This window comes from Hetaerina americana, unplaced genomic scaffold, assembly GCF_022747635.1.
Source record: "Hetaerina americana unplaced genomic scaffold, ioHetAmer1.1.p SCAF_9, whole genome shotgun sequence".
Taxonomy (NCBI): Eukaryota; Metazoa; Arthropoda; class Insecta; order Odonata; family Calopterygidae; genus Hetaerina; species Hetaerina americana.
In genome coordinates, this window is record NW_027287538.1 from 38,107,073 (window position 1) to 38,133,834 (window position 26,762).

At 35.1% G+C, this 26,762-nt stretch overlaps 1 protein-coding gene across 2 annotated transcripts in view; it reads left to right on the forward strand.

The window, feature by feature from the left end:
• Nucleotides 1-24,582, forward strand: part of LOC139698703 (nephrin-like) — a 574,051-nt gene extending 549,469 nt beyond the window's left edge. Inside the window, exons 7-15 of one of the 2 annotated variants that reach the window (XM_071597581.1) lie at nucleotides 1,066-1,196; nucleotides 2,205-2,364; nucleotides 3,003-3,296; nucleotides 6,397-6,699; nucleotides 7,660-7,719; nucleotides 13,124-13,459; nucleotides 13,939-14,090; nucleotides 14,820-15,128; nucleotides 22,820-24,582. In XM_071597581.1, the coding sequence (XP_071453682.1) occupies nucleotides 1,066-1,196; nucleotides 2,205-2,364; nucleotides 3,003-3,296; nucleotides 6,397-6,699; nucleotides 7,660-7,719; nucleotides 13,124-13,459; nucleotides 13,939-14,090; nucleotides 14,820-15,128; nucleotides 22,820-22,903 (1,829 nt within the window). In that variant the 3' untranslated portion in view covers nucleotides 22,904-24,582. The remainder of the gene's footprint in view (nucleotides 1-1,065; nucleotides 1,197-2,204; nucleotides 2,365-3,002; nucleotides 3,297-6,396; nucleotides 6,700-7,659; nucleotides 7,720-13,123; nucleotides 13,460-13,938; nucleotides 14,091-14,819; nucleotides 15,129-22,819) is intronic. The other variant, XM_071597582.1, reaches the window with a different exon arrangement.
• The last annotated feature ends 2,180 nt before the right edge of the window (nucleotides 24,583-26,762 follow it).

Genomic DNA, 26,762 nt, shown 5'->3' on the forward strand with positions numbered 1-26,762 from the left:
TTCTTCTCCTCCTCCGTCTTCCCCTTATTCCCCTCACCTTTCCCCCACCCTCCCACGCACCACCACTCTCGCCTGGCTTCCGAATTCCTGGGACGCTCATGAATAAAGTCGATTATCTCCCTCGCTCTCCCACCCTTACCCCGGACTCTCCCCGCCATCCGTGGCCCTGCCCGTGCAAAAAGAAGCTTCCAATCTCTGTGAGGAATCACGCGAAGGTTGCCGAATTTCACCCTCCTTAAAGTTCCAGGGTATCGGGGATGTTTCAGGGGGACAAAGAGGGTTTACCACGTAGGTACACGGATTCTCCATCAATCCTATCTCGGGGAGGGGAAAGAGCTAAATCCGAACCCTTTTGATGACGAAAAGGTGGGTGTCTTCCTAGTGTCCTACTGCATAACAATATTTAGCAACAAGGAGAGTGAATATGGTTAGAACTGTTGGCTACAGAGCAACACGCCTATCATGAAGAAAACTCGCTCTCATTCTCGCATTTATTTCCAATGTTTGCGATGCAATTATTCTCGTAGGTAATAGCATTTGACTACAAATTCAATCAAAAACCTTTATTTACATGGGAATTAACTCATTTAGTCGTATTATTTATGACCTGAATACTGAAAAATACTCTTTCTCTTTCAATGCTAGTCTTGAATACTATCTGTAGCTAACTTTGTTATCCATGGAAGGAATACACATAATTACACTACAATTATGTTTGTTCTTAAGGATTTTTCAACATTTATCACCTTGTGCCCCTTATTTTTCACAAGCAATATTTCACAGAAAGAGCATGAGGTAGGGTAACCTTGTTACTACCTGCCCTGGGCTCAAAGTTTTCCCTTTCTGTCTAATAATAGCCACCTAATTATACACTAGTATGATATTCTAATTTTTAATTAAAAACAGTCATATCAAGTTTTAGCACAGATTTCCATTAGCATTGGATGGCTTCATAATATGTATGCGTTGGTGGATGTTGTTCCAAATATCAAATGTTTACATATGTTGAAAAACCTTGATGCATAACTTCCTTCCATTCATTGAAATTACTCTTTTTTGTTTCAGATGTTCCCATTGTAACTCTGGAGCTTGGGAGCAACCTGAATGCAAGCACAATTAGAGAGGGTGTGGATGTATACTTTGAATGCAACATCAAGTCCAACCCTTGGGTTTATAAAGTTAGCTGGAGGCACAATGTGAGTTTCAATGGTATTATATAATTTAATGTATTGCATTTCTGTAAGAAAAATCTGGTTTTTCAAGTTCAAATGGCAGAGCATTTATGGAGAATTTTGCATAAGTTTCCCATTTCAATTAGTTGAGAAATATACAATAATTTAGCTCTATTTTAAAAGAGATAGTTTACTTAGGGTTATGTTTAATTTCTAAGTTAGTAACTGTTGAGACTTCAGAATTAGGAATTCATATCAGTCGCCTCGTTGACTGCATCTCTTATCCTATGAAACAAATGATACAAATGAGTGGAAGAGACCAAGATTAGAAATAATTATACCAATAAGTAGTAAAAAATTTGGACCAGCACAGCCATATTCAGGCATTTTGCTGTAGCAGAATATCCAAAACGTATGTGATGTACTTTCCTACAGTTAAATTATTATACAGAATATCATAAAATTACTGTAGGAAATTCTTAATTCTCATTTACATTACAGTAACAAAAGTTCTCTTGATGGATTTAAATTGTAAATAAAACAGTTTTCCTATTTATCCATTTAATGACTGAAGATAAACTTCTATCTCCATTATTCAACCTTTTCGCTGCAGTTCACTTTCCGGAATTCTACTTTTCATGTGTGGGTAAAATGGAGATTATCATGTTAATTTTTATTACTTCCAATATATTTTAATAATCTTAATAATAAAAATGTGGAAATAATAAAAATAATCTAGATTCACTGTTTATTTAATGGAAAATTTATATTAATTTATTTTGACGATGATAATTTTTAAAAAATTTCAAAGTGTGATAGGCCACCACAGAGAGGGTGAAAAGATATGTTCACAGCAGCCTGCCATGTGAATTTACTGGGTGCATTCACCACAGTGAAAGGGTTAAATCTCATAAATAATTAATTTTCCCATTTTTTACCTTTTATATGTCAGTACTTAATTAGTTTTTGCATGGTATAATTACTATCACTGTCATTCTTGTTTTAATAAATAAATTATTCTCTGTCATTTAGGGGAAAACATTGTTCAACAATGCTAGTGCTGGAACTATTGTAAGTAACCAAAGTCTTGTGCTGCAGTCAGTCACACGCAGTCGTGCAGGGATTTATACATGTGTGGGAAGCAATCAAGAAGGTGATGGAGAGAGTAATCCTGTAAATCTTGATGTTAAATGTAAGTAAAGACACAAGAAACTACCTTTTTTTGGAGTAATTTCAGGCACAAAGATTTTATTAAAGATACCTCTAGATAAGATATCTTTAGTTTAAGATATCTTTAGTTTAAAATATCTAAAGATATCTTTAGTTTAAAATTAATGAGTAAAATACAATCATTGGGATATCATTAATTCATTATGTGATTAATTTTTCGAAAAAGTAGTTTGCCTTGAATGCTCACATAATCCTTTCATTCTGATGAATGAAAAAATTGTGTTAGCGTTTAATAAAATTACTGGAAAGTTTTAATAATATATTTATAGTAATTATATCTTTTCACATAACCCAAGTTAATGTGATTTGTTTGTGCATTCAAGGATAAGTTTGTCCTTGAGAGTCATATTTGTATAATTTAGTTTTTTATATTTACTGTAGTTAAAAAGGTACTTTGGACATTTTTTTATATTCATTAAGTCTCTTACTGAGTGTGGAATTTAAAAACCCTTTGTCGAACTTCATGTTTTGTCTTAATTTGCCCTGTTATTCTAGAATTTGGGCAAACTAAAAATTGTTGGTTTATTTCTTTATACTAGATACATACATATTTGAGTTACTCTTCTTGAAAGATTTTTGTTCATCAAATTTTATTCTCAGTTGCCCCTGTTTGCCGAGCTGGTCAGCAAAAGGTTTATGGGGTAGCACGACAAGAAGCTGCAAAAATCCTCTGTGAGCTCGAAGCAAATCCAAAGGATGTGAGTTTTTTATGGAAATTCAACAACACATCAGAGGCAATAGACATACAGCAGTCACATTTTGTGGCAGATCGGGCAAGAAGTGTGGCAACGTATACCCCAATGACAGAACTTGACTATGGAACTTTGCTATGTTGGGGCCGGAATGAACTAGGACATCAACGACATCCATGTGTGTTCCACATTATCCCTGCAGGTGAGATCTTGGTTTCTTTTGCATGTTATGTTCATTTTGATGTTTGCATCAAGGCTTATTTGTAAAGCAGCACAACAGAACACGACAATATACATAGAAAACGCATAAAAGGACACACTTAAGATAATTGAACTTTCAGCCTTCTCTTAGGCCCTCTTCAAGTCACACTGAAAGGTTTTGGGCAGAGAGAATGCGAGGGCTGTGGTTGAGGGTAGCTCGGGATGTGCTAGAAAGGTGGGGTGGAAAGCAGTAAGGATCTGGTGGTGATGGTGCAGACCAGGAAGTTCAAACAATCAGAATGCTAGTATAGATGCAGATCCATAAGTTCTCACCAATGTTGATGGCGGAACGGGAGAAGGATTCTAGGGTGGTAATGGTAAAGAACCGATCGAAGGAAAGGTGGTGGGAGTAAGCTTGTGAAGGGATAGGAAAAGATGAAAGTGAGGAAGAATTATACGAATATCGGTGGTTGTTCATTCAGGTGTGTGTGAGGGAATCAAACCTGGGCAGAAGTCAGTAGTCCAACCCCTAGACTACTGCGACCTACACACACACACACACACACACACATACATACACACACATATATATCGTGCCTTTGTAACAATGGTAGACCTCATTAATGTCAGAGAAGTTTTGGCATTTTCTACTATATTATTATGTTTGAAAGCTACTCAAAGTTAACTCAATCTAATTTCTATAAGAAGTAGCCAGTGATCAAATTTGATCCTTCGCCAGTTTTAGGGTGATACAACGAGAAAATGTTAGATATCAAATTTTGTGAAAAAGTAATTCCTTAAGAAATATGAAAAAGTCATTGAAATCCATAGCTCTTTGCTGAAAACTCAGCTTTTTTCACAGTAGATACAAATCCACAGTAGTTGCCATTAACTCCATTACAAATCACAATCAGAATTTCACAGGTAAGTATTTATTTATTAAGCAATAATCCAAAACCAGAACTTTTTGCCTTTTTATATCGGACTTTCAGTAAAAATAATATATATAACAACAGACAAAATTACAAAAAACCATCCTTTAGGTGGAGGGGTTCCCCTTGGTTACTCAAATGTACAAATCATAAGTGACAACTTATTTAGAGATAGAAAACTTATTTTATATTATTGATTTTTTTTAAATCTTTCTTTCTGAAGATGGCCATGTGTTCCTGATGCTTTCTCAATTTTATCCAGCCTTATATTCAACAGCTCTATCAGTGTACTCTGGCCCACTAAATCCATCTCAGTATTACCACACTGTGGACTACATAATTCAATAATACAATAATTTGCTCTAATAATAAATTTATAAACATCCCAGTACATCATTAAATTGTTTGTAAATCAAAATTACTCTAAGCCATTTAATAGATTGAATTGATTGTTTTAAAACTATCTTCATATAATTTTAATGATATAATATTACAAATTCTGTACGTTAATCAAACACTTTTAAATTATCTGTATTTCATTTATCATATAATTATTACCAAAGGGCTTCTTGAAAAAGTTAATAGTATCTACCTCGAGAAATATAATCAACAACAGTCAAGTATGTTTTCATTGGAAATGAGTTGCGACCTCTTTTCCAGTATTCCTTCACATAGAAGGGACCATAATTATTTTAACTGTTGGGTGTGGTGGAAGAATTGTTAATATGCAATAGTGGAAGAAATTGTGAACTATCATTGTGAACAAATGAGAATTAAGTTTACTGAGAATTATGTTTAATTATGCTCATTTATTATGAATGAGGGAAGAAAAAGATACTTGTTTATTCATTCAATTACACAGTTGGAGAGCTAACATGATTTCCATTAATTTATGGTACAATATAAAAACAAAGATTGTGAGCAAAATTTCCATTGTTTCAAATATCTATGCATACTAGGTGTTGGGTAAATTTCTATTAATTTCTTTTATTTTATGGAAACAATGACATGCTTTCTTCATTCATTTTTCTAGCTGATTTTAATATCCCATCAAAAGGAGTTTACCAATGGGCACGACACAATCATGGCAAAAACACAGTATATTTTTCATGTTGAAACAGTCTAAATTACCTATTTTCTCAATGAGATTGCATTGAACTTCTCTCTGTTTTGAATATTTTTCAATTTGTGAAGACATTTGAAATTCATGAGTAACTAGCCTCAAATTTCATTGTTCAGAAAATTAATCAGGTTAGAAAAATTCTTTTGTTGGTTTAGTATTTCTTTAGTATATACACTTACGTTAAGATCAAAATACAAGTACCAAGAGATCAAATACACTTGTATTTGTCATTAAAAACTTACACAATTTGACTAAAAGTCCACCGCTTTCCAGGAGATGTATCAAGAGTTAGACTGGAAGCTCATACGAAATGAGATAAGTTTCATTTTTTCAAAAGTTAGAATACAAAGAAGAGAATTTACAAATGCTCTTGCTCTTGCCAAGAAAGTTGTAGATGAGTACACATTTATCTCAGCCATAGGTTAAAATTGAGATAAATGGTACTAAAAATAATGTTCTTGATATTTAAGTATCTGCTCATAGATAAATGAAGAATTTTGTTCTAAAGTTTGTTTATCATTTGGGATAGTATGTTTCCTTTGTTGTTTGTTGCTAGTATGCTATAATGTTTCAGAATATGTAAATTGCATTATGATAATACATGCATTAACGCTTAGTAAATTAACCTTCACAGGTTATGAATTAATTTTAAATTCATGAAGTTATTTTCACTTTTCCTGGAAACTGTAATGCTTTTGCAAAATATTTTATGCCCAATGAGAAAAGAAAATAATTCACCAATTCCTATTTATCTGCATAGTTTTAAACAATGTTCAGTTCAATGAACTTCTGAAATCGTCCGTCATTAGGTCTTTTGAGTTACCTACACACCCAATTTGATAAGTGAACCTTATTTTCCAAGTAAATTAGATATCAGTATCAGACACATTATGATCTTGTTATGATACAGTGCTTTATAAACGAATAAGATCATTGAGTAGCTTTGTAGATCCTCAGCACCAAAGCATGATATTTTTATTTGAATACAGTAAACTTTGCCTTAAATTGAAATGCTTAAAATTCTGTGTCATTCATACTTTCAATAGGTCGTCCTGATCCTGTTCATAACTGCAGCATATTAAACCAGACAGCTGAGTCACTACATGTGGAGTGCACAGAGGGTTTTGATGGGGGTCTCCCTCAACATTTCGTAATGGAAGTATTTGATGCACAAACACATGCTCTTGTGTCAAATGTGACAAACAGGACTCCTGTTTTTACCGTTGGTGGTCTAGAATCTGGTCTTGGATTTGTTATATCTGTTTATGCTGCAAATGGAAAGGGACGGAGTGATGCTGTTCCTTTGCATGCATACACATTAAAGGCAGCTGAGAAGAGGACAGGCATTTGTAAGTCAAAAATAATTATTTCCTCAAATGCTTTCATTATGATAGGAATATAAAGTATTATATACTACTTACCACCATATTTCATGTAGGTAAGAAAAGATAGGGAAATTATTCACTGGGAGCAATTTATTTGTCCCTGGATAATGATTGCATGTTCAAACACCAATAGTAAGGTTGAATAACATTGGGAAAAAATATTCTTATGATAGGTAGGAAATTAAACCTAAAATTAAGATGCAATGTAGAAATAAATATAAATTAGTATTAAGAATCTCACTCTATGAATTAACATTTTTCAGTGCTGTGCAACTGTTATGAAAATTAGGTTTACCTCTTTGGCGACACCTGAACACTGGCCAAAATTTTCCTATGTCCTTTCAAACATTCTTTTCATACCCCATGTATATATATATATATATATATATATATATATATATATATATATATATATATATATATATATATATATATATATATATATATATATCTTAGTCCCTTCCACTTACAATTAGGTACTTATCACTTGCATGTTTTTTATATGTAAATATGCTTGCTTCAAGTTATTATCGTCTAATTATTGTACTCATTAAAACATTATTGCACTATTCAAGTTGTTGCTACAAATATAAGCATTAATTTGCATCAGCATCAGTTTTCCATCAATTTTATTGTAAAATGTGAGTTTTAGGTAATATCAACTCCTTATGTTAGGGTTTGTGACAGAAAAGCAAAACTTAGAAAACAGAAAGGTATTTAATATTATTGTTCTGATGAGGTGTTGCGAAACTTGAGTACAAAAATGAAGAAATACAATCATCTAAAAATGTTTTAATGAAATGCAAGGAAATGTCATCCCTCTATGTTCTCACAAAAGTAGCTCATATGAATGTTCTTATGTAATTAAGCTAGATTTGTCTGGATTATAGTAGAACCTCTAATTTAGGAACCGGTATTTTGCAGATTACTACCGCTTTTTGAACCACTCCATTGGTCCTGACACCTCAAATGGGAAAAATGCATGTAGGTAACCTTGAATTTTTTTAACAAACCCTTCATGTAGAAAAAAATTATAAAATGGCATCCTGGTCCTTACCAAAGGGAAAAAAATCCCATAATACTTAGTTCAGTTGAAAATTGAAGTTAACTTTGGAAGCAGTTATTTTAAGGCTTCCCCTGATCAGTTGTGTCCAAAATGATGCAGAGTCATGCATTATGCATGCAGAATGCATTAAATTTTACTGAACCTTATACATGTGCATCTTACTTATATACATATGTGCATCATAGATGAAAAATTAACTTTAAAATGCTCTGTGAGTGCTTTTTGGCACTTGGTGAAAATTACTCACATCAATAATGGTAAAATGAAATCACACCATTGATATGCTAGGTGTATCAACATCAATGCATAATATGCAATCAATATGCATCAACATCTGAGAACAAATGAGCATCTGATTGTGAATAATGTGATTTTATTTTATCAATTTCAAATGCTCAATTTGAAAACAAGATTGCTGTTCTCTTGAGATTATGAAGATAGGCTATCAAAATCAGGATTGAGTATCTTTTCAAGGTCATGCACTTAACATTGGACTATAATGTTGAAATAGAGTACTTAAAATTAAAAATCTAGATAACAAATATGTAAGATATGAATTTAATTCAGAAAATTAAATTGATTCTTCATCCGATGCCCTATCATCACGACCTGTTCATCTTTTTACCAAATTTTCATGATTTCCATAATAAATATTCATAGTTCTTTAAATTACAAAGTTTGCTTTACCTGCTGATTCCTGGCAATTATTAACCAGCTTGTGTACACTTTGAAATGGACTTCAACATTATAACACTGAGTTTTAAGAGTTCTTCAAACCAGTCCTAAATTCTTCATGTAGTTTTACTGATAAAAATAAATAAAACTTTAAATAAGGTAAATATAATGACATCCCTACATTACAAAAGACTTTGTTTTAAATTCAAGGTTTTTGATATTCTTCTCATCATTATGAAGTATCTTTCATGAAATCTAGCGAATGAATAATTATTGCTTTATTCATTGAATGTAATTGTAACTCTCTTTAATGTGAATTCCCTTCTTTCTATCCTTCATCATTAGAGTGCGAACTGGGAAGCGAGATCTATCGCCATTAGCTCTGGACACATTTTATCTTAGTCTGCCATCTATGAAAGTTTCCTCTTTACCAGTCCACTCATTATAATATATAGTGTTAAAAATTTGAAAAATGCAAATTTTTCAATGCAAGGGAATTTAAATAAGATTTATGTTGACAATTTTCATTAGCCAATGAAGTCTAGTTCAAAGTTTCATACTCTGTATTGAAAATTTCATCCTTTATCCTTGACCCTGAAGCTCTGGAAAATATAATTATAGATATATACCAGCAATTGTGGGGGAAAAGTTCTTTTATGTTTGGCTCTCTCTTGCTCTCAGATCCCGAAGCTCTTTCTTATTAAAATCAAAATCTGTGATGAAGATTCCCAAATTTTCAGTTAATGTTTTATCTGTTCCACACTGGCTCTTCTGTCCTTGGCTAAAATTTGTACAATGTAATACTTCTCAAATCACCTTATCTATTTAAATATATCCCTGGAGCATCAATATCTCTTCTCATCTAATACAATCAAAAGTATCTTAACGTTCTCATTCCTTTGTCCTCTAAATATTTTTCTTCAGTTTCTCTTCATCTATTCATTGGCATTGTTGTCATGCCTTGAGCGAGAATATGTGTGGCAGTGCCTACATAGGCATTTAACTTCTTGCTACCCAGTGACCTAATTGGCCTGGGTCTGAATTTAATTTTCTTTTTCATACTGTCCATGTTGAGAGGTTTTAGACACTTTTCTCTAAAAATGTTTTTCCTGCCATCACCTCATAGATCAGTCAGGGATCAGTAAAAGTTGGAACTACCTTATTGAAGTACAGATGATTCAAACATAGCATATGGTCATCATAATGGGTCACCCAGAGAAAAAAGTGCACTAACTCTCTGGCTACATCTTTATGGCTATAATCAATTCAATGGACCAAACTCTCGAACTATCAAACTCTCTCTTTCCACCACATCATAGTTGTTGGATGAGAAGGGAATCAAAAATATTCCTTGGTTCTAAAGAAACTGAGCCTTGTAAGATAGGAACCCAGGTGTCAAACTCAATGTTCAGTACTATTTTGGCCTACCCACAAAAATGAAAATATTTGAGACCAAGGTGTTATCACATGGAGCATGATCTTGAACTACTGACAAGAAGGCTAGGGTTGGATCACCAGTGACTTTGAACACTCTTAGTTTTGTTTAATTTGCAATTTTTTTGAAGTGTCATAACTTTCTGGAAAATCTTTAACCAAAGGAAAAAGAACCACTACCCTGGGGGACCAATTTTTTAATTATGGACTATGAGAATTTCCCATGACTAAGGCCTTATTAATTAATAATTGGTGCACCATACCCTTTCATAGAAAACCAACCCTTCGGGCCAAACCAATCTTCCTGGTGTAGGTTTCCGTCATTTCCTTTCACCTCAGTTGAAGAACATGGATCAGGAAGGGAGACGTTATAATGTAAACAAATATTCGATTAGTACCTAAGAAACTACCTGACAACGTAATAAAATGTACCTGACAACGGTGCCAAAAAATTTACTTCTTCTTGTCAATTTTGATAGGCATACCTAAAATTAATTTCCAATTTCATGCCATTCTTTTGGTACTTAAATTTCATTTTGTTTCTTTCTTTCTATAGTTGTAGCTTTTGATATCCCTTTTCTGATATATTCCCTTTTGTCTCACTAGTATTCATCTCTCTCTTGATTTTCTCTACAGCTTGATGATACCCCATCCTTGTCATTCCATATGATGCTTCTATATTCCATTTCCGTAACTACCTCCATGCAGTCTTGTCTTTTTTAATTGGAAGCTACACTTCATAATTACTTAAAATTGTGATCACATCCCCTCCTGGTAAGCTGTGTAAATTAACTGTGTAACTGTTCCTAAATATGTGCCTAACCATATTATAATCTAACTGATACCTTTCTGAGTCATCTGGCATTTTCTATGTATACCTATGCCTTTTGTGGTTTCTAAACCAAGTGTCCATCATGATTAATCCCCTGTCCCCTGCAGAACTCAATTACTTTCTTCCCATGGTCATTCTTTGTACATAACTTTAATCCCCCACCTCTTCATGACACGATACCGGTGCCCATATTTGCCTGGACTAATTTTCACTATACTGTCCATATCAAAGGAAATTATGGGTTGAATAATAGAGGTGGTTTTCTGTTGCATCCCTCAATAGTGACTTTAGGGTAACACCTTCATTCAATGGCCACCCAACTGGGGTCAGATGCCTTTACAGCCACCTTATTGAGGAACAGATACCTCACAGAGTACCTTTTGTCTGGCTATTATCCTCTGACCTATCTGGTATGGGTGAACCCTACTAACCAGCCTTTTCACTACATCAAGGTTATAGCCCATGGAAGGGTCCATATTAATCCATAGTAGGTCCATAATTATCCATGATTTTTATTAAGAAGAAAGGCTTCTTATTATTCTTCAAATACTCATGACCTTAATCAATTAAATAATTTATGGATTATAAGAGTCGTATCGTATTTCAAAGTTATCCAGAATTGTATCTACTGGTGCCTTGGGCTTATCTCTGTTTGTAAGGACATGTGCTGAAACATTCCATCTCCATTCTATGTGGTAAAAAAGTCTCTTCTGTATTGCTGTCTTATTTTAATTGTCTTAACAGAATGCTAAAATTTCCCTGAATGAACTTAAATATTACGTCATTTAAGGTATCTCCCATTTGCTGGCAACTTTTCAGAAAAAGTTAATTAACTGAGATAAATTGCTTAAACCTTTTAACTGATAACATTTTTATTTATTTGAGACAGTAACTTCATTAAAAATATATACTTTTTATACATTTTAACAATTTCATATATATGCTACATATTTGGGTGTAGTAACATTAAAAATAATGATTAAAAATTAGGATTTTTAGGATAAAATAATGACCTAGCATAAAACTATCCATGAATATAGCCCTGAAATAATTATTTAAATTTATAATAATGTACATAATGTACATAATGAACATCACTGTGGAGAGCATAGCAATACCCATATATGAGTACTCCTCTTGAAGTTGTGAACTTTGGTTGATCAACCATTAATGAAAATTATTTACGTTGTCAAGATGACTACTTTCTCTCAATGCATACATATCCAAATGTATTTTGCAGCTGTTTCACGAAATTGTTGCTGCATTATTATTTATTTCTTTAAAAGCATTTTTTAAAGAATTCCACATACCAGTATCCTGTTCAACTCCATGCTCTCATTTCACATCCTTTTTTTGATGTACTTTTAATAGACAATTTATTATGTTCATCCATATTTCATCTATTCATCTCATCACCAAAATGCATGCTATCCTATTTGTACAGCTAAAAATAGGGTTGGGGTGGAACAAGATCATTTCATGAAACATATTTTCTTAATTATATTTTTTTTATTGATATATTTATTATTTCAACTCTAATTCCTCATTACATGGTATTCAATTCTGATTCCACATTACTTTATTCCCTGATTCCCTACACTATGCTCTTTTGCAATGCATGCTAACTGATAATGGATTATTCTCACAGAGGGCGGATAACCCAAACACAAAACTCTGACCAATTTAGTGGTAAAGTTTAACTGAATATTTAATGATAAAATATTTAGATAGCATGAAAAATAGTTTTGATAATTTCATTAAGAATATAAAATTCTCATAGCGGCATTGTTTACTTCATAAATACAAAATTAATTAGTACATCATAATTAATAGCTAGTAATAAATTCATAGTGTCATAAGCAGGGACTTTCTGAGGTATGTGTCAAATCTTTAATTGAATTTATAAAATGAAACAAACAAAAATTAAATACATACTCCCTAAAATAATTTGTTAAAATATTCTCATAATCCTTAACACTTGAAGTAGCAGTATGGCATTACTTAGAATGAAAATACCTATAGATCCTTTGCTTCTTTAGTCATCATAAGAAGCCTTCTGAGGAGTATAAGGCTGCTGAGTAATACGTGACCCTTCCTCCATGTTTATTATCCATTTAGAAGTATGAGGATGTATTTAGAGAATCTTACAATATATCATAAGCATGCTATCAACCCTTAATTTTATTGACCAAGTTCCTCCAGGAGGCTTCTCAGAGTGGCCAAAGAATGCTTGCTTGTTTGCATTGCAGGATAGCAAGGAAGTAGAGAAATTAGTCGTTTCTCATGTGTTCTGTCAATATATAGTTTGAAGCATCTCCTCAGGAAAATTTCTGAGTGTCTACATTTTTCTATTAAATATGTTGGCATGCTTTATTTTTCAGCTGTGACTCAAGGCACAATACTTCACATAACCCCAATACTTGCGGTCCTTGTGGGTGTGGTGGCTGCATTGGTACTTGTTGCTGTGGTCATTGTGGTGGTTATGAGGCTGAGAGGTCATGATGATGATGAAGGGGATGAAGATGATGAAGCAATGCGGAATGGTGGAACTGGAGGTGTTGTGGGTGTGAGGGGGACCCGGAAAGGAGCTCCTCAGACTGCAACACATTGCACCAATGGCCCTGATGAGAAAGCCCCTGGGCAAACTCTCGGGAAGGATATCTGTGATGGCACTGATCCTGATGAGAAAAACCCAGACATCATACCTCAAAATAATGGTAATTGTCTCTGGTTTTTTTATACATGGTTTCCCATCAAAACTTTAATCCATTAATCTCATTGGGAAATTTATAACTCACATTGTAAAAAATAATTCTGTTAAGGGCCATAGCAGTGGGAAATAACACAAGTGCAAAGTTTTATGAAAGTTGGGTTGTACCACATAATGTAAGCATGAGAAATTATGAGATGCAGAGAAAACTACTAAAATCAGATTTACTTTAGCTTCTGGTTGCATAAATATTACTTCTGGCTTTGTGAGCTATTTTGGGTAAAGATTATCCCTTGTGCTAGTCGGGAACTTTAGATTTTTCTCAACAAATGTATTTGTTTCAATTACACTTATCTGAACTTCAAAAGTTTGTCTAATTCTAGAGGGTAACGAAAAAACCATCATATAATATGGTGGTTAATAAATAGTGGTTTTCAGCCTGGACATGTTTTTTTCTGATTATGCTGCCTTTTTAATTTCTTTCAGATACTGATTACCAAGATGCAGATGAAAAAGCATTTGAGAAGTTGAACAACACTTCCACACGAATGTATGAGACATTGCCGCATATCCATCCACTTAATAACCACTTGGATTCATCATATGATAGTGTTAATGTTATGAACATACCTAAAATGGTAAGCATGTTTCAAAATAAACAAGGAATATGTATTGTTATTTTAAGCTATTAAATGCAATAGTGTTAGCAGAGTCATTTTTTCAAAATGGCTTGTAACATTTTGATCATCTGACAGCAGCATCTTAACAGCTGCTGTGGTGGGTGTAAATTTCAGGTTTCCTTGAACACCTTGGACATGAGAGATAAAAATTGAGGAAGATGAAATTTTTTAGTCTTGTTGTTTTGTTTTAACACTGGTTTCAATTGATAACAAGAGTCAATGTTTTTTGGACAAAGTAATATCCATGCCAGAAAGTGATTCAGTCGAGGTTTATTTTTAAAGGAAATGCAAAAATGTAAAAAATACTTACTTTGTGCTCCCAGAAATTTATATGTGCACATATATACAATTATACTCATTTGAACGTTGGTGGTGCTATTCCAGGGATACTCTGGTATAATCAGTGGTATAATTCTGTGGCATTAAAGGTATCATAAGGAAGGGTGTTCATAATCTCTCTTTTGAATGTTAGTGATGCCATGCTTGTTCCCTGTTTTGTATTGCTTGAAATATGTCATAGCTACTACTACATTAGCTACAACTGTTGAGAACACTTTTACTGTATTTCAAAGCTGAGGGTGATGGGTGGTTAGCTACTTATTCCTAGTGGCACTTAATTTGAGTGGATGACAAGGCTGGTTAATAAATATTTTAGTCCAAGTATTAATACTTTTGTTTTCTTCCCAGGTTGAAGACATAACATATGCCGAACTGGCCCTACCAAAAGCACATACTGTGTATGCCCCCCCTGTGAGTAGACGGCAGGAACCAACAGTGTATGCACAGATAGATGTCTCAAAGAAAGTGCCCCCACCAATGGAATGTGGTGGGTTGTCGCAGCCCCAGCAACTGTTACTCCATCATCAGCATCCCCCAATGATGCATCCCCAGAACCAGTTGCATATGCATCTCCACCAGCCACATCACCCCAGACCTGAAGATGATGAGCCACCAAGTGTGGAGACTCCACTCATGTCAAACCACAGAGAAAGCACGGTATAGATCCGTCCATCATGCTGTAGTGAACAAATTACCCTGTAGTCATTAGCAAGGTATATTAATGCATCCTGTAGATTGGTAGACGATTTTCATTTTTTTCTTCTCTCAATGTAATTGTTAGACCTATAGCCCATGTCCAATGGATCTTTTTCTAATGTCCTTACAATCACATATTCTTATCACATACATTTTCTTTAACCATCAAAGCTATTATTCAAAATTTAAAAATTTGCTGGAGGAGATCTACCATGGAATATACTTAATACTGAACAGGCCCTAGAACTCATTTGTTTAGACTTGCCATTTTATAGGAAGTAGATGTTTTGGAACCTGGCGCACTCTCTGTCAAAATCTTGTAGAATTGAGTTTGAAGCTAGAAACTAAATGACAGTAACTGTGCAGTAACTAGGAAATTTAAAGGAAACCTTCACAATATCATGAAGGCATCTTTTGCAGTTAAGTACAGATTAGGGAATTCCACATGAAATTTTTACAATGATACATAAGCATGCACTCAACTTTGTTTCTCATTTGATCAAAATAAACACTCTGCCATTGTCTCTAAATGGTATTCCCTATGTACATTTACCAGGGTACCTGATGCTGCTTTCTTTCAACGCCAACTTTCAAATGCTCTTTCTCCATCCAACAGAAGTTTCACATGTTTCAAAGAGTTAAAATTATATAAGTGGCCAATATTCAATAACTAAGGCTAATTATGGCATATCAGTAAAAATTACAATTGATTACAAACAATTAAAATTTTTGGTAAATCTCTTTCACTTAAATTGTAATATTAGGCTTCTTCAATGAGCTAAATTGCAGTAGATATTTCAAGTTTTCCAGTTTTTTTGTAGCATTCTAAATCTGATATGAGACCGAAAAATTAAGCAAAACATTAAAATAGGAGCATGTCATTATTTTGGCTAAATAATTGAACCAAACCCCTCCCCGGACTACAACCTTGACGTGGTGGAAGGGCTTGTGCGTTCCGATGACCCCTAGAGCTGTACTGGCGGGAGTAATAAAAATTGCTCCTGGTAGGGTCACCCATGCCAGATAGGTCGAAGGTTAGGAGCCAGACGAAAGGTAGTCCACGCAGCGTCTGTTCCTCAGTGAGGCGGCTGCAATGGCGTCTGACCCCAGTGGGGCGGCCAGTAAGTGATGGTGTCACGTTAAAAACACTATTGAGGAAGGCAACGGGAAACCACCTCAATTATCATTCCCAAGAACAATGTGATGGACAATAGAGATATTTTGAGTCCTGGCAACCACGGGGCTCGGCCCAATCGGCCGTGTGTCGTGCCCGGCAGCGGGGGAGGCAAGGCTTCCGCGGTCGTCATCCCACGAAACCCTTGCAAGGGAAAACCAGCAGCAGCAGGACAGAAGACGCAGGAGAAGAAGACCAAATTAGTTAGAATAGGAACGTGGAATGTTAGGACAATGATGAGGACGGGGAAATTGGAGAATGTTAAGCGAGAGATGGAAAGGGGAAATATAGATATTTTAGGTCTATGCGAGGTGAGATGGAAAGATAGCGGGGATTACTGGAGTGATAAGTATAGAATAATATACAGCGGTGGGGACGAGAGCCAACGAGGGGTCGCCATAGTATTAAATGAAGAGGTAGGAAGAAGCGTCGTCAACATAGAGCAGGTAACGGATAGAATACTACTAGTGGAGATAAAAGCAGAACCGACGAACTTAGTTATTATCCAGGTATACATGCCACCGAGCAACCATAAGGAAGAAGAGGTCGATAGGATATACGATCAGTTAGAGGACATGATTGCATGTGTTCCTGCAGGGAAACATTTGATAGTGATGGGGGATTGGAATGCGACAGTAGGCGAAGGAAGAGATGGTGATGAGGTGGGGGACTACGGTTTAGGCACGAGGAATGACCGCGGGGAGAAAGCAGTTGAGTTCTGCAGGAGACAGGGGTTAGTTATCACCAACACTTGGTTCAGACACCACAAAAGACGCAGGTATACATGGAAAATGCCAGGTGACTCGGGAAGATATCAGCTAGATTATATCCTGGTTAGACACAGGTTTAGGAACAGTGTGATAAATTCCCACAGCTTCCCGGGAGCGGATGCGGACTCAGACCACAATTTAGTTGTTATGAAATGTAGCGTACGTTTTAAAAAGATAAGGCAGGGGCGGCGAGTTAGAAAATGGAATGTAGAAGCATTAAATGGGTTGAAAAGAAAGGAATACAAACAGGCGGTAGAGAAAATCATGGAGGACGGTAAAGAGCTAAGTACTATTGAAGAAAAATGGGAATGTATCAAGAAAGGGTTGTCTAAAGCGGCAAAAGACACTATTGGAACCGTTAACGCTAAAAGGACTCGTAAACCATGGATCACGGATGAGATGATTACAAAAATGGATGAGCGGCGAAAATGGAAGAATATAAATACAGAATTAGGCAAAATGAAGTACAAAGAATTGAACAATAAATTGAGGCGGGCAACAAATAAAGCCAAAGAAGCATGGTGGAAGACGCAGTGCGAGAATATGGAAAGTCTGCAGAGGAAGGGGGAAATCGGTGCGCTTTACAGCATAGTTAAATCTTTATCGGGAAGTAAGAAAGGGAGATCAACGATAGCAGTTAGAGATAAGGCCGGTAAGGTAATAGTTGACGCAGGAAAGATCCAAGAGAGATGGAAGGAATATGTAGAAGACCTGTATAGTAAAGAGCTTAGACCAACAAAGTTAGACATTGAAAAGGAACATGACGTAGAGGAAGATAGCTTAGGTCCAGGCATACTAGACAATGAGATAGAAAGGGCATTAAGGGAGATGAAACTAAATAAGGCCGTGGGGGTAGATAACATTCCCGTGGAACTTTTGAAATGCTTGGGAAAATGTGGGAGGAAGAGGCTATATGGGCTGATCCGTAGTATTTATGAGGAGGGAATCTGGCCGGAAGACTTTGTGAGATCAGTTTTAGTTCCTATTCCGAAAAAGGTAAAGGCCACGTCATGTGAGGACTATAGGACAATTAGTTTGATATCCCACGCAGCTAAGGTTGTTCTCAGGATCATAAACAAAAGGATAGAGAGTAGGGCAAATGATTACTTAGGGGATGATCAGTTTGGGTTTAGGAAGGGGAGAGGTACGCGTGATGCCATTGCAGTAATGAGATTATTAATCGAGAGGAATATAGAACACAACCAGGAGGTATTTGCCTGTTTCGTAGATTTCGAAAAAGCGTTTGATAGTGTAAATTGGGAAAAACTAATGAGTATATTGCAGAAAATAGGAATAGATTGGAGGGAAAGGAGGCTAATCCGCAACCTGTACATGTCTCAGACTGCTCAGGTGAGGGTGGGAAACGGGGAGTCAGGATGGGCAGTGTTAGGAAGGGGTGTAAGGCAGGGTTGCCCATTATCACCGTTGCTGTTCAACCTGTACGCAGAAGAAATGATCAAAGAGGCATGGGAAGAACTCGAGGTAGGAATGAAAGTGGGCGGGGAATTCGTAAAATCAGTTAGGTTTGCTGATGACCAAGCTTTAGTTTGTCAGTCAGCCAAGGGGCTGCAAGCATTGCTTAGTGAATTGGAAATTCAGTGCGACAGGTATGGGATGAGAATCAATATTAATAAAACAAAGGTTATGCGATTTTCTAGAAAGAAAAAGGCCAAGCTTAACATTAAAATAGGAGGGCAAAAGCTAGAGCAGGTAGAACAGTTTACGTATCTCGGTAGTGTTTTGGACCAACACGGTCAAAGTAGTAGGGACGTAAGGAGAAGAATTGCGCTAGGCAAAGAGGCTTTCACAAGGAGGAGGGAGTTGATGACAGGGACTCTGAGTAAGCGTGTTAAGAAAAGACTCGTAAAAACTTTGATATGGAGCGTAGCTATGTACGGAGCGGAAACGTGGTCATTGAAGCAGGAGGATAGACGTAGATTGGAGGCTTTTGAAATGTGGGTGTGGAGAAGAATGGAGAAGGTGAAATGGACAGAGAAGAAAACAAATGAGGAAGTACTTGGTATGGTGGGCGAAGAGAGGGGTTTGTTGGGAGCAATCCTATGGAGGCAGGAAAAGTGGATGAAGGAGGTGTTGACCGGCAGTGGGATGTTGAAGACTGTGATAGAGGGTAGAATGTTGGGCAAAAGAGGAAAGGGAAGGAACAGGATAGGGATGTTGGACGGGATGAAGGGAGGAAGGAAGTACTCAGAGATGAAGAGGGACCTGATGTAGAGTAGGATGATTGATTTTGTGTTTTGTTAGGAGTAATAAAATATTTGTTTGGTAGTTGTGTCAGTCCAAAAACCTACCTTAACCGGTAGATTACTTAAAAAAAAAAAAAAATTGAACCAAAATCAGAGATGCTTGTAAAAACCCTCAAAATCACGAAAAAACCAGAGGCCCATTTGCAAGTTTCTTGGCATAGCCGGCTAAAGAACACTTTGTGTTGTGTTTACAACAGAGGATGCAAAGAGAACTAGGGCCTTTAAAAATACTTTCATAGTGAACAACACACTATGTGGGGCTGCTTTGTTATTCTCATCAGTGGATGCATTTTTTTCTGAGGAAAATTCTTCCATATCCTCAACAAAATTTTTTAACAATCACCCTTGATTATCTGGGATCATCTCTGAAATATGCCTCACTATAATATTAATAATTACATCCATTCATCTAACACTATCCATAAGGCTGTAAATAATGTAAATTCTCCTTCAGAGTAATATTTCCATCTAGTCACTGAATGGATGTTTTTGATGTTCATTGTGAGTGAGTTCTCACATTTTGACATGAAAACCTACAACTAGTCCATTTCCTGGTAATCATTGCATTCCCAATAGATCTTTTTTTGAATTCTTGGCATTGCATTACCTGCATTGCATTCATTTGAATTGAAATTGTTGCATTCCCGACAGATTTTTTTTTGCATTCTCTGCATTGCATTCCCTGCATTGCATTCCCTACATTGCAATTTCATTGCATTCAGTATGAATGTGTTTTCTTTTTGGGCCATCCTATTTCACAACTCTGTTACTGCTTACTGGAGGTTACCTGCCCAAAAGAGCACTCTACCACTCTTCACAATTTAAGAATTCCCTGCACCAGCTGAATTTCTTAATTTTCCCCCAGATTTTAATTGGGTACTTTTTTTAGTTTGTCATGAACAATTGTTCTTGGCACTCCAAACTCCTGGCACACAGCCTGAAAGTCATGTTTCCTCATTTCACATCTGCAACAACCATTGCATTGTGCCTAACTGAATACACAACTCACGTCTTTTCTCATCATCCTGCTCATGGAGCTACCTAAAATCACATTATGTGTTCTAGGCTATAGGATTTCAATGAAAAGTTTAATATGCAATGATGAATTTTGCAGCTTCTAAAGGAAACTCACAAAATCATTAAGGAAATTGATAACATCCAGAATCATGTACTAAAGAACTTCTTTTTGGTAAAGTGAAATTTCACTCACCTGCCACTCTGGAATTGAATTTGCTACATTTAAAATTAAGAGAGTCATTCCAATTGTAGGAATTGTTTTGCACAGTTTGTAATGTCTCTTCGTCTGAAAGACTTGATTAAATTTTATAAGAAAGTACACTATAGGAGAAATTACAACGTTACAAAATAATGCCAGCAATCACATTCATCCAAAGTCACCCTAAATAATTATTTTTGTTGTGACTATATATGCATTAGCAGCTACTTTAACTATCTAATACCATTTAATCAGAAGGAGTTTTCTAAATTATTGTGCTGCTTGTAGTCAGGGTAGAAGGTAAATTGTTTTTTTATCTTTTGTTATAGGTCACAGATAATCTATTTGTTTTATATTATATTCTTTAAAAGATTTCAGGTGTCCATGTGTCTTGAAACAAACCAGCTTATCACAAGCCTTTGATGTTCTTTAATTATTATTGATTGTTCCTAAAATATTGTAGTGAATATATGTGTAGAAACTTTGCATATGTTTTTGATACCATTTGAAACACTTGTAGTTATTTTCATTAGAAGTAGATTGATGTGTACTCTTTAGAAATTCAAATTTTAACAGCATAAATGACCCTCAATTACTGTAACCTAATGAGTTGTAATAGTGGAATGAGTATGGTGAATGAAATGCTGACAACACAACGCTACAAAACAATGCCAGCAATCACATTCATCCAAAGTCACCCAAAATAATTATTTTGGTTGTGACTATATATACATTAGCAAATGAAATGCTGGCAATGCATTAATGTGCATGGAGGCTGAGAAATAAGTATTGTGACTGCATATAATGACACTTCATTGAGTATAATTAATTTTGCAGTAGCTTTAATGGCTATTTCAGTTTCAATTTCAATTATTCTTACAATAACGGCAAACATTAGCACATTACCATACCATAAGTGTCCTCTTCTGTGTCAGCATAAACTTTTCAATGGAGAGGATGATTGCCTTTTGTAGAAGAGTAGTAAAAAAAGAATGAGGGGGACTTGGAAAGAGTGGCTTAAACAAATCTTTTATGTCATGGGGAGGAATGCAGCATGATTGCAAATGAGGGCCATTGGTAACATGATTTAGAGCTATCACTAAAGGTAATAGCTGTAAACTTTGCCAATTGTGGGACTAGATTTTTTCTAAAATCACTTGGTGTTGGAAGAAACTGTCATTGCTAATGGTAACCCAAGACATAAACACACCTGAGTTAAAAACTTAGGCCTGTGCCTTTTTTTGCTTTGAGACATGCTCTGGTGGTGCAGATGGCTAAAAAACTTGGGTAGCTTAAGTGGTAGCATAAGGTCACCCTGCTTTTCTTTTGCTAGCTTTCACCTTTCTTTCTCTTCTGTACCCAAGTTTCCCTCTTCCACATGCCATCTTCACCAGGGGACATTCTGTGCATCCCAGAGCCTTGTCTTTCAGAGGCACATCTTTCATTGGCAATACTATTAGCAATTAATTAAAGAAGACCCAGCTAACATTTAAGCTAGATGCTACACTACTTGGAAATTGTTTGAAATCATAAGTTATCAACTGAGGAACTGTTATCTCAAATGCAAAGAGTAGATTAATGAAAACATGAAGATCATAATGTGAATAATAATTTTTAAGATAATTTAAGGTGGTGGCTTGGTTTCATTAGAAATTAGAATTAGTTCCATTAAATATTAAATTGTAAATAACATGAATATTGTAGATACTATAAGGATAGATATTAAATGTGTTGAAAGATTGTAGTGTAGGTTTCCTTTGATTGTCAGCAGTTTTTCATTACTATAAATCACTCATTGCTATCCACTGAAGTCTCCATTTGCATTGCAATACAAAGGAAAAAATACAAGAAAAATTTTGCCTTAAATTTTCAATTATAATCTGTCCTAAAAATTACTATGCCTAATTAACTATACAGTAATTTAAACCATACATTTTGTTTGTTCATATTTTTAGGCAGATAGGCCTGTTTGTTGGTTCAAGACAGCCCAATCACTGCATGCTGATGTTTCAGATAACCTTGATAACTATATAAATATAAGAATAATTTCAAGATACAATATATTAATTGAGTATGCATGATTACTTGGATTTAGAGCCTTAAAATAAGTAGATCATTGAATGTTCTATTGGCTGATAAATCTTGTGGTGGATACTCAGTCCAGATGAATATGAAATGCACTGCTATAAATAATAATTGTCACCTTTAAATTGACTTCTTTTCTGTAGGTCCCTGTGACAGTGTTACCACCAGACCAATGCCGTGGAAGTTATCCTCAAGGCCAGAGAGTGGTTAGTGCAACAAGATTTTGATGACCTCAGAGGGACGATAAAATCGGGAGTGAGTGATTCAAGATACCATATGTAGATTTTGGAATTTTACGAAAAATAAATTCTGAATCTTAAGAATTCCAAAACTCATCAAACTGTGGTGAATTAAATTTGTGGAAAAATGGAACTGTACACCAGCCATGAACTATTGCTAGGGATGAAAGCATATTCTGTTGGCAGGTATCATATTTACCACTTGTGAATGACGATAATACCATTGAAATATTTCAAGACTACAACTTAGATTGTCCATTTGGATATTTGTCTAACATTACAATTACTGTGAAGAACATCTTTTGGCAGTGGTCATTTCTGCATATAAGACCAGGTCATTAATACTAAGCTGTTGTGTTATTATTTTGAAGGTGAATGATGCAAAATGAGAAATTGTATTATTTTTCACAAGATTTGTACTGAAAATCTTTGGCATTGAAAGTTTGTAATGGTTGATATGATTGTATAACATGTTTATGATCCTATCCCTCTAGTTATTTTCAACATCAATGCTAACTGTTATGTGTATCAATGTGTTGGAAGATGTGGTGTTGTTCATGTAATTATCTGAACAATTATTATGCATAACACATAAGCAGATTATTGTTGAAGTTTCTGAGATGTAAATTTCAAAATGCATTGAAGGCAACTGAATTAAATCATCGGCATAGTGAACCCAAAAACGAGGTCATACTTTAATAATAATGTTATTTTTCATAAATAACTTATTTTAATGCTGTTTACAGAGTTAAATACTAAAATGGTGCACGATAGCTCACTTCTCCCATCACATGTGCTTATAAGTACAGTAATGGCGATTCAAAAAATTAGGTACATTTCATCAACTCAATATTTCAAATGAACTGAAACTGCAATAAGTAAAAATCTACCTAAGTATTAATTCAGTTGAACATTTCTTTTGATGGTCTTGTTACATAAAATAGTTTAATTCTATTAAGACCAACAGTGAAGAACTCAGTGATAAAAAATTGATTAGTGAATGGGAATCTACTGCATTGTTTCCTTTTTGCAAAGTATATTTTTTAAATAGACCTGCTGGGGAAAATTCTAACTCCAAGAAAAATCAAAAATTTGCTGAGTAATGCATCTTATCAAATAATTTCATGGTGTTTACAATTAAACTATTTGAAGGACTTTGTTGCATTGATAGAAAAGAGTATCAATGCTGAATTGTTGAGGGTGGTGTACATAGAACTAAAAGTTAACTTTTGCATCTTCAAAGATTTTGTTCAAGTATGTGTTGCTTAGTTTTTTAAAACTGAAGTAATTCACTATAGAATTTGATTTGTATTATTACTCAAAATACTAGTCTATAAGAAATTTGTACGCATATTTGTCATATGCTGTAATTTAAATAATACAATTTCTACAGTATCATAGTCTTTTGTATCAAATATGCAAAAGTGTGCAGTATATATATGTACTGGCATATATAATGCATAACACCGCCAAATTAACCTTTGGCTACAATAAATAGACTCAGGCATTCCTTATTTTAAAAATAAAAAATGCCTGAATGTGCATTTGAGAAGTTTCATTAATAATTTCTACTTATGGTTGTAAAAAAAATCAAAGATGTCAGTCACTATAATGCTGTAATTGCTACTGTATATGTACAGAGCAAAAAAGAATAAATCTAATTGGTATTTGTGATTTATTTCAATGTTTATGTGTAGTGGTATAAGTAATTACACTATAGTGAATATTCAAAATTACATACCCATTTCATGGGCTTTGCATTTTGCAATTCAATATTAGCTATACTATACCTATGAGTTACGCAAAAAACCTGTCACAATGGAAAATAGTACACAGCGGAAAGTTTCCATATCAGTTCATGACAAAACTCAATATAGGTAAAGGAAAGTAGACTACCCTGTGATATTAGTAATGAAAAATGCATGCAAAAAGGTACTTTATCACCCATTTTTCATATCAACACTATAAATAGACTGACTATAAAGATTCTATAAGAATATATTCTATTGTTTCAGGCTTCACTTCGTGGAAGTAATTAATATCCATTACTAAAAAAGGAAAGAAAGACTCGTACTTTTCCACAGATTTAAATCTGTGGAAAAGTACGAGTCTTTCTTTCCTTTTTTAGTAATGGATATTCCATAAGAAGCTCGATTCATCCTCATCAACACTATAAAGAAAAAGATTAATTTAAATGCCTCTGGTTTGGCCTCATCTGGTTTTTGCTTCTGGTTGAGAACTCTGCAGAAATGTGACTAATTCTGTAAGAAATGAGCTTCAAATAATGAGCTGGGAATTTTCAGACTAACTCCCCAGGAGAGTTCTCCTTAGCATGTGATCTGAGATATGTATCATTTCAATGGAAGAGGCTTATGCATGTAAAATGATAGAACTGACAGATAATTGGATAACTTTGGTTGCCTGCCTAGTTGCCTGATGCCCCTAATTGGGTGTGACCCCAGGGTTGAACCCAAAAATGGGGCCATACTTTAATAATGTTATTTTTCATAAATAACTTATTTTTATGTTTTTTGTAGGGTTCCATACTCATAGGGTACACAATAAATCACCTGTTTACATATACTTTTATGCAAAGTCATGGTGATTCAAAAAATTAGGTACAATCAAGTAGGTACATCAAGTCAATATTTCAAATGAACTGAAACCGCAACCTGGTGCCACACACCAAGAGTTGGCTTCTGGAAATCGATAATGGCGTGGTACCTAAAACAAGTCACCAAAGAAATTCTTGCGTTGACCAGTTAGAATCATTGGTGGAATTCTAAATTGAGTACTAGAGTCTGTGGTATTCAATTTATAATATCTCCATTAAAACTTTTGCTACCGCATTTGCATCCCATCTTTCAGTGAGAATTACCAAAGTATATTTAGAAAGCTCACCTTGGTCTCATGAAGAAGGAGACCAACGAAATCCAGTGTGCACTTTTCCATTACTGATGGTGGTTGCAATTTACACTGGTATATGCATCTTCTTCCTCGTTAATGCATCTTTCTGACGATTTTCACATCATTTGATCTATCTCATCCCTAATACCTAGCCAACAAAAAAAGAGTTTCATTCTCTCATATGGTCTTTTGATTCCTTGGTGGCAATCAAGAGGTGACTCATGGCATTCTTCATAGCTCCTGTGAGGTCTGTTTGCATTGTGTCTACTTGACTTGCCAATCCTCTAATGTTTTCATTATCTCCTTGCAGTATTCAGCATGATGCATGCATAAAAATCTACAGTGCATTGAATGGAATAATTTTCTTCTAAAATTGCTCTAAATTGCATCTGCATACTGGTCTGATCCCATACTATAAACATGAAATCTGTAGCCTTAAAAGTCAGAGGAGAGACAAGATCTAAGTTTCCTGTGGTCATTAGAATGCACCAAATCAAATGCTATTTTATAAGTATTTCCTAAGTTTCTTCTTATATCGCTCAAAGGGACAGCTTTAATCTAATTGCATCCATTATACTGAATTAAATTTGAGTCTCAGTACCTTGACTATTTGTACTTTGTGTCATCTTGCATCTCTTCTAAAACAATACAGGCTAGGAAGGGGATTCTGAGTGAGACTCACTTTTGAAGAACTTGTTGCAGTGGTTTTCTTCCATTGGCTCTTAGTACTGCCCATCAATGCCATTCATCAGCTCCTTGTCCTTGACCTTTTGCATGGTGGTGGACATCCATCAGGGGTCCCGTGATCATCCAAATCCTGCATCGGTCTATCGATCAGCTTTGGATCCCATCTGCTACTCAAAAGGCCCTTTGGTAGCCTCCCTAAAGAGATGCCAATTTCACATCTGACACAAAAGTTTTTGTTAAGTCTGAAGTATGT